We start from the raw sequence: 12,809 nt of genomic DNA, 5'->3' as shown, positions 1-12,809 counted from the left end.
TGAGACACTGCAGACCACTACGGGAGGTACGATGGTACTATAGGAACTTGGATGTACTTTGAAACGTTAGGGGCTATGCAGCTAGCAGGAAGCCCCAAATAGCTAAATTTTTTTTTTTTTTATTTTGTTTCCTTGAATTACTGTACAGCACCTGTTTTTGCTGTAAAATGGAAATATCACTAATAAAGTATGCACACACAACCCCAAATAAAAACTGAAAAAAAAAGAAAAAAATTATTAAATCTTTTTAAAAGATAACACGTTGCTTATCTTGGACTTGGCTTCTGGGTGCTTCCAGTGACATCAATTAGTCTCACTGCTTTACTACTGGACAGTTACGGTGCCTTAACCTCCCTAGTGGTATGATTATGTCAATATTTCTGTGCTCAAAGTGGTAAATTTTTTTCATGGAAATATGTTGTTTTTTTTATTGTAGGCCTGTAATTTTTAGGAATAACTCACTGAAATCTGTCTGAACAAGTGTCTAGTAAACACCCCGGGTATGATAAAATTTGAACATGAAATCTCAAATTATAATATAAATAATCATTAAAAAATAATAATATAATACATTTAATTAAATAATATAATCAAACCAAAAACACTGAAATTTGAAATATAGCGCCAAGTTCGCTCATCACTGATCTTAGTCGCCAAATCATTTTCAGTGTCTCATGACGAATTCCCCCACGAATCATCACTCAATTCTGCAAGTGGTTCTAATTTACTATCGCTGTTCTCTAGCTGGTCCAATACCGCTTTTGACCTAAAGGGACGCTTTTTGGATGCCATGGACTTTTCTCAGTTTCCAGGCAGAAGGAACAGTAAAAAATGCAGGCAGGGCACAGGACAAAGCATTCGGGACAAAATGTATGTGAAATGCTTTGATACAGTAATGTTTTACTATGTGATTTTAATGTATTTAGTGAATGTCATTTTTTAAAATGTTTACATTTCCCGCCGGTTCTGTCCCCCGTACGTCCCGACGCTCGCAGTGACTGGAACCCGGAAGACTGATTTTTTTTTTTTTTTTTTTAAGTCCGCAAACGTGCAAACTACAACGAAAAACCCGTAAGTGATCACAAAAAATGTGCAAGTGCGAACACCACACGAAAAAGTGCACTTAGGGGTGTGTTTGTCCTACCCCCGGAAGGGTTGGACCGTTCACCCGATCCCCCGGGGCATGAAGCTCCTGACAGGGACAAGGTTCCCATTTGGTCCTCCTGGCCAAAAGGCCTGGTGGACCACCGTTCCTTATGCCCAGCCGAAGCCGGACATCCAGTACTAGGCAAGGGGGTTCTCCCGAAGAGAAAACCCCCTAGGGATCAGGGGAGGAAGGAACCGTAGGGCCACACATCCTCCCCCTAGACTTCAGGTAAGGCCCGAGGACCCACACCCTCCATCCGTGAAAAACACACACATAAGAACAGAAAAAGTGACAAAACGTGGGAGTGATTAAATAAATAAATAAAAAATAAAAAAGTGGTACCGTGCCTAATAGTGCACAGACCAGGCCCTGAGGCCTGTAGCAAAAATTGCCCCGGACTTAGCCAAAAGACCTGGTCCTTAGGACGCTGTGTAAAAAGAAGTGAAAAACAGTGGCCATGTGTCATCTTCACACCGTGGGGTCCCACACCCAAGTGTTACTAGTGACACCCCTGAGAGCGTCTTCCCCAGGGGGCACTGAGTTTGCGGACTTTTTGCGTCCCCAGGCCAGACCAAGGTAGATCCGTCCAAATCAGGAGGTACTGGGTCTTTCCAGCTTTCCCAGAGGAATTACTCCCAAGGTCCCAGAGCGTATCGTGGCGCCCCCTGGTTTCTGTCCCTCCGGTCCAGCCTTCCGGACCCCCATCATACCAGTGAGGGTACTATACAACAACCATCCCCGCAAAGCTAGAATGGTCGGGAGCACCCCCGCTGGACACTGATAAGAACAGATACTACACTTGATCTTAGCCAAAAGGCCCGGAAGACTGATGCCGCTGCAGGGGGTACATCGCGGGAGTGCAGGACAAGGTAAGTAAAACAGGGAATCCCAGAGCAACGCTGCAGGGTAATCCCGAGTGTAGCTTGGGGTTACCGCTTTTGGTACTGAAAGTTAACCCCGAGCTACACTCAGGAACACCGCCAGGCAAGTTAAAAAAAAATCTATTCATACCCCTTGATATTTTTCACATGTTGTCATGTTACAGCCAAAAACGTAATGTGTTTTATTGGAATTTTATGTGATAGACCAACATAAAGTGGCACATAATTTTGAAGTGAAAGGAAAATGCTAAATAGTTTTCAATATTTGTTTACAAATATCTGAAAAGTGTTGCATGCATTTGTATTCTGCTCCCTTTACTCTAAAACCCCTAACTAAAATCTAGTGGAACAAATTGCCTTCAGAAGTCACCTAATTAGTAAATAGAGTCCACCTGTGTGTAATTTAATCTGTTTAACTACAGCTGTTTCGTGAAGCCCTCGGATGTTTGTTAGAGAACATTAGTGAACAAACAGCATCACAAAGGCCAAGGAACACACCAGACAGGTCTGGGATAAAGTTGTGGATAAGTTTAAAGCAGGGCTAGGTTGTAAAAAAAAATATCCCAAGCTTTGAACATCTCACGGGGCACTGTTCAATCCATCATCCGAAAATGGAAAGCGTATGATACAACTGCAAACCTACCAAGACATGGCCGTCCAAGAAGAAAGCCATTGTTGAAAGAAAACCATGAGAAGTCCCATTTGGAAGAAGCCATGTGGGGAACACTATAAACGTGGAAGAAGGTGCTCTGGTCAGATGAGGCCAAAATTGAACTTTTCATCCTAAAAGCAAAACGCTATGTGTGGTGGAAAACTAACACTGCACATCACCCTCAACACACCATCCCCACCGTGCAACATGGTGGTGGCAGCATTATATTGTGGGGATGCTTTTCTTCAGCAGGGACAGGGAAGCTGGTCAGAGTTGATGGAAAGATGGATGGAGCCAAATACAAAACCTTAGAAGAATACCTGTTCGAATTTGCAAAAGAATTTAGACTAGAGCGGAGGTTCACCTTCCAGCAGGACAACGACGCTAAACATACAGCCAGAGCTACAATGGAATGGTTTAGATCAAAGCATATTCATGTGTTAGAATAGCCCAGTCAATTCCAGACCTAAATCCAATTGAAAATCTGTGGCAAGACTTTAAAATGCTGTTAACAGACACTCTCCATCCAATCTGACAGATCTTGAGCTATTTTGCAAAGAAAAACGGGCAAAAATGTCACTCTCTAGATGTGCAAAGCTAGTAGAGACATAACCAAAAAGACTTGCAGCTGTAATTGCAGCGAAAGGTGATTATACAAAGTATTGACTGAATAGAAATGCACACTACACTTTTCTGATATTTATTTGTAAAAAAATTTGAAAATCATTTCTCATTTTTCTTCCATTTCACAATTATGTGCCACTTTGTGTTGGTCTATCACATATCTCATATCACATATCCCAATAAAATACATTTAAGTTTTTGGTTGTAATTTGACAAAATGTGAAAAATTTCAAGCAGAATGAATACTTCTTCAAGGCACTGTACATAATGTATAAAAAATTACCCATTGTAGGCATGTACAAATAGTTAGAGTGATACATTGTTCCTATTTTGACTAACATAGAGCTCGGGATATTTGCCACATAGTGCATTTAGGCTTCTATAGTTAAAAATAGGTTCAGTTAATTTGTTTATTTTAGCTCGGCAAATTCAAAGTATTGCATATGAATAGTTTTTCTGCTTCTTAGCCAGCAGGTTAAGCTTTAGGCCTCTTTTTAGGTTTTTGAAAGCCTCCCCTTTACTAGTTTTATAATGTGTTGCTTTTACAGATGAATGGTTTATCCTAGTGATGAACCCCATATATCATATCGCTCAGATTTTTCTTAAATTGTTTTTAAACCCAAAAGCAAAAATGTATTCTATTAAGGGATGTTCAATTCATATCGCCCAACGACCGGGAAATGTAGTGCCGGGCAGGTAGTTTTATTTATTACCTGTAGCCCTGCTGCTGGCAAACAGCAGGGCTCACCTGTCAGGTGGAAGCATTCGGGCTGGTATAGGGGAGGGAGGAGAGCAGACACATTTACTCCCCTCCCCTTTTTTCCCATGAGCAGAAAGTGATGTGATGTCACTTCCAGATCCCTGTTGACAGATTCCCAGCCATTGAGGCCGGGAAAAAATGTAATGCAGTGTGATGTACACTGCATTACATCCAGTGTAGTACAAAAGAGAATCTGTCACCAAAAATCAGCACAGAGGGGACTTTTTGTCCCCTATGTGATTAAAAAAAAAAAAAAAAAAAAGTTAAGCAAAAAAAGTTTTTATTTTTTACAAAATTAAAGTTACACCCAAGCATATAACCACCCCAAAATTTTTCAAGCCCCCCCCCCAGCCCCCACATATGTACGCATGTACAGATGTAAATGCACGTGATGGGGCACCTATGCATGAAAACGACGATTGTGATACATACGAGCAATAATTCTAACTCCAGACCTCCTCCATAGCACTAAACTGATGACCTATAAGGGGATTTAAAAGCTTCACCTGGAGGAGCCTGAATATGGCGCTAAGCGGGAGTTCATGCTAAGAACTCCCGGTACCAGACCCCAGGGGTACCGCAGATGCTTTCTGATATGAAAGTGGTCCCCTAAGCAAAGAGCGTGTCCTGAGAGCTTGCTGATTGGAGATGGAGCGGTGGAGAGAGAGGCCGGAGGATCCCTGTGACTGGAGGGAGCCGGGAGGACGCAGAGTAGCAGTGAAAGCAGAGGAGAAGCCGGTCGGCGTGCAGGAGAGGAGAAAGCATCGGCTTGTGTCTCCAATGCATCGGCTCATTGGGACAGAGGGTTAGATCCTGTTGAGATATTCTGGAGTGTCGTTCCCCCTTCCCGAATATGCCTGTCGCCAGGAAGGTGCACTGAAGCCAGCAACCCCCCCCAAAAAGAGGAATCTGGAAGCTGCCTCACCGAAGCGAAAAGTGGCAGCCAAGAGGGTGAGAGCGGCAGGAGAAATAGTATATTGTGAAAATTTATATTGGAAATAGAACTGAACTTGAAAGTAATGTGGAGGGGGGGGGTATGTATCCAGTAGGGCTTACTAAAAAATTTAACTAAGAGATGAAGTGGCTAAAGGATAAAAGCAAGAAATAGATGACCTGAAAGAGATGCAGAACCTGACAGTGCATTTTCAGGTGAAAGAGGGGGACAGAAGAGAAGGCGGAGGAAGGAGGAGGAACAAAAAGAGGAAAAAAGAGAGATATTCCTCTGGAGTAGCGAAATTTTTATATAATTTTTTTCCCCCTAACTTCCCAGCTGATTAGGAATTGAAGTTAATAATAATAAAATGAAAAATAACACGTCAACGGGAGGAGGTCCAAAGGTCTCAAACAAGCTCAATTAAAAAGTATATACCTTCGCAGGAAAAACGTACTCCCAAGAGACAAACAAGAATAAATGGTAGCTGTGAGATGGAAAATAGTATTGGAGAAAGTTCTAGACTATCCCTAGGAATGGCAAATATTAGCCAAAATATAGAAGATACAGATATAGAAAAAACAAGTGCGTTGGAGAATATAGAAGACAAGAGAAGAGCTCACAACTGCCGACTAAAATAGAAATAGCAGAAATGTTTAAAGGTTTGGAAAAATCTATAAAACAAGAAATGGTGAAACTACATCAATATCTAGGGCAGATATTGTCAAGAGTTGAAGAGACTGAGGAAAAACTGGAGAAACACGCCCAAGTAATACATGTCTTGGGAAAAAAGTATAACATGAGGAAAGAACAAAGAAACCTGCTATATAAAATGGAAGATCAGGAAAACAGGGATAGAAGACGCAATTTAAGGATCCGAGGTCTCCCAGAGACCTCCCAAGGGGAAGCTCTACAGGAAACAAGGAAAATGTTAGCTACAATATTGAACAGAACTTTATCCCGTTTAAACTCGATGGGAGTCTATAGAATAGGAAGATTCCAACAACAAGAAGGCAGAAAAGGAAACCCAAGAGATATAATTGTACAATTCCATTATTTCCGGGATAAAGAGGAGATTTGGAAACATTTTTAAAAGAAAGAGCAATAATAAAATATGGGGAAGTAAATATGCAGATTTTTGCTGATCCTGCAGCAGAAACACTGATAAGAAGGAGAACTTTAAAGCCATTATTGGAACAAATGAGAAGGCAGAATGTTCAATATAGATGGGATTTTCCAGCTTGTCTGATCGGATGGAAAAATGGAAGATCAGCAACATTGAGTTTTCCTGAGGCCTTGAAGGACTTCTATGAGAGACTTGAAATGCAGAAAAGAAATATTCCAGAATGGGAGGAAATGTGGGAGTTGGAAAAAGATAGGTGGCAGGCTTCAAAAAGGGGTAGAGAATAGAGAAGATCGAGGGAGTAAGAGAAGGAGCAAAAGGTGTTTTTAAATATTTTTTTTTTCTCTCTCCTTACTGAACATTTTAGTTCCCCTCCTCTGTTGTTAGAGGAGAGAAGGAGATGGTGAGAGGAAAGAAAAAAAGATAGAGATGTTTTTTTTTTCTTTGGTTGTTGTTTGCTCCACTTTCTTTCTTGATCCCTCGAGCTTTAAGTATTAAGTTTGGTACTTTTTGTCTTTGGCGGGAAGGGGGGGGAGGGAGAAGGGAAACATGCATGTTCAGAGCTACACCTCAGGTTGAATCTAGGGAATTGGAACCACAAATGATTCATAGGCAAACTAAAGGCCTAAATGGGGAAAGGGGGGATGGCGGGGGAGGAGAAAAGGGGTAGTTGGAGGTAGATCGAGGTTCCGTGAGAAAAGAGAAAGAGGGGAAGAGAAAAGGGAAGGAGAAGAAAAGGGAGAAATGGAGGAGGTTAATTTTATGACTTATAATGTTAAGGGACTAAATAGCTTAGGGAAAAGATTTAAGATCCTCAAAGAAATACAACATCGATTCGCCTCAATAGTATTTATGCAGGAGACACATTTAACACAAGGAATAAATGTAAAATTACAATCTAGCTATTATCCAACCTGTTTCTATGCAGATTCCCCAATTAAGCATGCTAAGGGAGTAGCAATAGGGTTTGCAAAGAATATAAGATTTAAGTTTGAAGAAAAGATGGGGGACCCGGAGAGGAGGTATTTGTTCCTAAAGGGAAAATTACAAGAAAAAGAATGTACATTGGCAAACATTTATTGTCCCAATAAAAAACCTGAGGTATTTCTAAAAAAAAAAAACTCTGCGGAAATTAATGGATTTCAAAAAGGGTAAACTGATTGTGGCAGGAGATTTCAATCTATGCATGGATCCTCAGATAGATACATCACCTGTGCAGAGAAATGGGAGTAAGAATCTGAAATCCTTGATGGAGATGTTACATCAGTGCCAACTGGAGGCTATATGGAGAATTAAACATATGAAGGAAAGAGATTATATGTTCTATTCTCATGCACGCGAGATCTATTCCAGATTGGATTATATATTGTTGGACCATAGGCTCATTGAGTCGCTGGTTAAAGTAAACAATGAAACTATAACAATATCGCACCATGCACCTGTCACAATGAAGCTATTTTGGGGAGAAGAGCAAAATAAAGGAAATAGTTGGAAATAAAACGAGACACTTCTTCAGGATCAAGAGAGAGAGATCAGATAATTAAAAAAGAAATAGAGCAATATTTTGAAAGAAATGAGACTGAATAAGTGTCAGTAGCAACGGTGTGGGAAGCTCATAAGACTTATATTCTAGGAATCCTAATAGGGCGAGGAAGAAAAAAGAGAAAAAATAAATATACTTCTTAGAGAATTTTGTGATTTAGAACAAATACATAAAAATAGAATAACAAAGGAGATTAAGAACAAAATAATGAATAAAAGAGAAGAATAAAATAATTTTTGTGTTTAATAAGATGGCAAGTGAGAGGTATCGATGGGGTGATAGACCAGGAAAATATTTAATGAGAGCACAGAGGAAAAATACATCTAGAAATTACATAGAGAAAATAAGATAGTAATGGAGAACTAGTATATTCAACTAGGAATATAGCAAAAATATATAAAGAATATTATAATAAGCGATATAACATTAATCCCCAAGGGTCAATAAAGGAAGAAGAAAGAATAAAAAAAGACAGGTATATTTAGAAAAGGCAGGTCTGCCTAAATTAAAAGAACTAAAACCCCTTGAAAAAGAAATAATGCAGGAAGAAATAAAGATAGCATTGAAAAGCAGTACAGTAGGAAAAAGTCCAGGACCTGATGGGTATACTGTAAGATACTATAAAAAATATGAAGATCAATTAATACCCAAATTAGAGCTATATATGAATGCTTTGAGAGGTGAGATGGAAATGAGAGAGGAATCTTTGAAAGCCCATGTAATTATACATAAAGAAGCAAAAGTTCTGGCTAATAGAATGAGGGATCTAATTTCGGAATGCATTCATATAGATCAGGTTGGTTTTGTCCCGGGGAGGGAAGGTAGAGGCAATGGATTAGGATCTCTACTTATTCAAAAAAGCATGAAAGGTAAAACTCCCATGTTGTTACTCTCGGTTGATGCTGAAAAAGCTTTCGATAGAGTAGATTGGGGATATATGTTAGATAAACTGGAGGCTTTGGGGAAAGGACCCAAAATGAGAGAATGGATAAGAAAACTATATAGTAAACCCCCAGCAGCAATAACGGTTAATGGAGAATTATCAGAGTATTTTAGGATGCATGATGGGATGAGACAAGGATGTCCACTGTCTCCATTACTGTTTGTCCTGTCCTTGGAATCCCTTTTGACTACAATAAAGAAAAACATAGACATAATGGGAGTCTGGATAGGGGAAACAGAACATAAGGCGGAAGCTTATGCAGATGATTCGTTGTTTTACGTGGATCAGATATACAGAATGGAGGAACTTTATCACATAGAGGAGGATAGAATGGAGATCTTCTAGAAGAGATGGGAAAAATGGGAGGATTTTAGAAGATCAAATTAAAATATAGTACCCTGAAATAGAAAGACGAAAAGAAACAAACCGACTAGAAAATAAGTCAAAAGTAAAATAATGTTGTGTAAGATTCCCTGGAAAAATGAAGATAGAGAGCGGAACGGGGAGGGAGTTGGGGGGAGAGGGGATGGGGGGTAGAGGGGGGGTTGAAGGAACTGGGGAAGAGGTGTTGAAAATGTAAATTAGTTTATGTATATGGTAAAATATTATTTATTAAACATGTAAATGGTTTTTTTCTTAGTGAATGTAAAAATTGAAAATGTTAAAATCAAAATATGTATTAAAAAAAAATAAAAATAAATAAAAGCTTCACCTTTAAAAAATAACGGGTTACAAAATTTTGTTGCCATTTCATGAGTGCTCGAAAATTTAAGGTTTACATGTCGGATATCTATTTGTTAGACAAAACCTTGCCTTTTATCTTTTACTTAAAATTTGGATAATTTATTGCATTTTGTGCCCTAAAATTAACTTGAGTGTATTTTTTACTGAAATTTTGCGTTTCCTAGACCTTTGTGATATGTGGCATAAATTGGAACCACCACTATTTTATTCTGTAGGGTCTCTTATTTCAGAAAATATTCAATGTTTTGGAGATTTTGTTTAATCTTCAAGCCTTAAATTATTTTTTTAAATGTGCAAAAAATGCAAAAACGGATCTGGCAGCCTGAGGGATAAAGGATAAGCCCGGCACTCCCTTTTCTGACCAGCACAATCGGTGCTCATTGCACTGCAAGTTCTCTCCCCTCCTTGCTAGTCTCTGGGTGCTGTGCTGGAGACAGGCAGGGAGGGGAGGAGGAGATAAACAGCGTAATGTTAAAAATATTAAACGTTTAAGTTGCCATATAGCCTCTTTTGGTTTTAAAGCCCCAGACATTAGTTAAAGCAGATTTAAATGTAAAAAATTTTTTTTATCTGGACAAGTAGATTGTCATGAGTTTTTTCAAAAATTTCCACACCCCTGAATTACAGCTTAAAATTTTTTAGATGTGATGGCTATGTTTATTTCCTTTTATTTGGCTTGCTTCTATTTTCATCTGGTGATCCAATACATTTTTTTTTTTTTTTAAAGGACAAGCTTTCCAGCAGAATGTATCTGCTACAGAAATGAGAAGAGCCATTTATTTATTTATTTTTTTAAATTTATTTCAGGTACTTATATAGCGCCATCAATTTACGCAGCGCTTTACATATATATTGTATGTTCACATCAGTCCCTAACCCTCAAGAGGTGTACAATCTAAGGTCCCTAACTTACATTCATACATACACATACTAGGGCCAATTTAGACAGGATCCAATTAACCTACCAGCATGTCTTTGGAGTGTGGGAGGAAACAGGGTTACCCGGAGGAAAGCCACGTGGGCACAGGGAGAATGTGCAAACTCCAGGCAGGTGGTGCCGTGGCTGAGATTCAAACCAACGACCCTAGTACTGCCAGGAGGAAGTGCTAACCATTTAGCCACTGTGCTGCCACTCAAAGGGTTGCTTGCAATGATCAGCTTTTATTTATTTATGTAAAATGTTTATCTTAAAAGTAAAAATGTTTGCTGTAACTGCTTATAAAGTATGAGCTGGAGTTTGGCTTTAATTTGTTAGTGTGTTTCAATCTGCTAGTATGTCTAACACTCCCCTCAGTGCTGCTGTCTGCATTCACATAGCTGATGTTCAGCTGCTGACAAGCACTCTGCTCGACCTCGAGTCAGCTGTTAGTGATGCGCATTAGCACAAGCCACGATGGGACATGTAGTCCTGAAAACTGTCATGTGGTTCCCGGGAACGAGCGCCACTGGACAGAAGTTGATATGCAACAAAGCAAGAAGTGATTACAGTTCCCTTAACAACGGTCAATGATTTATTGTGATGAACACCTTTTATTGCAAAAAGGATGAATGATGGATTTATTTAGGCAGTAGATGTATATTAAGTAAAAATCTGTGAGCATTTATAACCATTTTATTACTTCCCTTTCTGGGAGCCAGTGCTTACTTCACACTCTTCACTTTAACACACGATGTTGTTAGTATGTTTGTGTTAGTATGTTGAATGCCTTATTCCTCCTCTGTTTGCTGTGGTTTTTCCTGCTGCCTTACCCCCAGCACTAATGTGCCATAAAGTGATAGTGTTGACAGATGAAATCAAAGACTTCAGTCTTATAGGAAATTTTAAATACATTTCAGAAATATGAAAGTTACTTTTGTTTTGTCCACATCACAGGCACCTGATGTATCAGCAAGGCCAGGACAACTTTCAAGATGAAGTTACAAGGGAATTGGTTGGAAGCATTGTGATAACAAGGTACAATAATCGCACATACCGAATTGATGACATTGAGTGGAACAAAACCCCAAAGGATGTCTTTACTATGGCAGATGGAACAAATATTAGCTTCCTTGAATACTACAGGTGAGATAAAGCTGAACTTATGAGTAACTGCACAAAGCAAAAGGCAATAATGAGGGTTGGCTTCTTTTACTGCTCCAGTCCAATTATCCTTGGATATGGAGTAGGGGATTGTAGGGAAAATGAAGTGGCATGAGCATCAGCTGATGACATTGTTGTCACAGGAATTTTGAGAGCATAATGATGAGGAGATATAGTTCACTTGTGAGACAAGTTCAAGATACTAGTCATAGTCAGCACTGTAATTCCAAATCAGTGGGCAGAGATGGACTCAGGAGCAGGCTGTGTGAGTCACTTGAGGTTCATCAGGAATTGGCTCACACTTCACCAGGGGGTTCGTCATGTGGTGCCCTTTGTGCTCCTGTTGCCACTATGGGACTTGAATTTGTTGCTTTCCTCTCTTCAGCAGCCTCCTTTTGAGAGCATTCAGGATGTTCCCTTACAATTTTGTGGAAAGTTGCCTTCCTAGTAGCTAGCACTTCGACTCGGTTGTAGTTGGCCGTTTTTGTCTGGTAAGCTGCCTGTTTCTGGTTTTATATAGGGACATGGTGCTTTGGCTTTCCCCTTCTTTTCTTCCAAGGGTGGTATCGGATTTTCACTTGCACGAAAACGTTGTCCTTCAGTCTCTGGGTTCTTGGCCGTCACACCCTCAGGTGGTTGCTCTACACTCCTTCCACGTGGTTCACGTGATTCGCGTGTACCTTTCTTTGACAGCTGCTTTTCAGAGGTCCGATTCTGTTTGTGCTCACGGACATCCGGAGTCAGGCCTGGCAGCTTCTGCCATTATTTACCTTTTGGATTTGTCAGGTGAATGTGCAGGCATATGCCATTCAGGGGCGGGAACCTTCTTTCCCTGTTACTGCACACTCCATTAGGGTGATTAGCACCTCCTGGGCGTTCCGGCATAAGACATCTGTGTCTCAAGATTGTTAAGTGGCAATCAAGTCGTCTGTGCACACGTTTCCTACATTCTATAAGGTTTATCGGTGGCATCTTCCAATTCTAGTGTTGCCAGCACTGATTTGTAGGCATCTGTTTAGGACTTTTGGGCACCCTAGGGGTGGTTCGGAGTGCTGGCATGTTGCCAGGGGTTATTTTCTGCATCTCTCCTACCTCCACTCCTAACTCAATTGCATTGACTCCTGCTGTTTTCCTCCTGGGTAAATGCATCTCTCCTACCTCCACTCCTAACTCAAACGCATTGACTCCTGCTGTTTTCCTCCTGGGTAAATGCATCTCTCCTACCTTCACTCCTAACTCCTGCTGTTTTCCTCCTGGGTAAATGCATCTCTCCTACCTTCACTCCTAACTCAAACGCATTGACTCCTGCTGTTTTCCTCCTGGGTAAATGCATCTCTCCTACCTCCACTCCTAACTCAAAATCGCTTTCGCTCCTGTTATA

At 40.2% G+C, this 12,809-nt stretch overlaps 1 protein-coding gene across 1 annotated transcript in view; it reads left to right on the top strand.

The window, feature by feature from the left end:
- PIWIL2 (piwi like RNA-mediated gene silencing 2) overlaps window positions 1-12,809 on the top strand; it is a 502,914-nt gene that overhangs the window by 241,602 nt on the left and 248,503 nt on the right. Inside the window, exon 8 of the mRNA XM_089658746.1 lies at window positions 11,222-11,410. Coding sequence (XP_089514872.1) covers window positions 11,222-11,410 — 189 coding nt within the window. The remainder of the gene's footprint in view (window positions 1-11,221; window positions 11,411-12,809) is intronic.

Source organism: Staurois parvus, unplaced genomic scaffold (assembly GCF_062004578.1).
Source record: "Staurois parvus isolate SC_StPar_1 unplaced genomic scaffold, SC_StPar_1.0 ptg001090l, whole genome shotgun sequence".
Taxonomy (NCBI): domain Eukaryota; kingdom Metazoa; phylum Chordata; class Amphibia; order Anura; family Ranidae; genus Staurois; species Staurois parvus.
The sequence above is the reverse complement of the archived record's forward strand: the minus strand, read 5'-3'. Positions and strand labels throughout refer to the sequence as shown.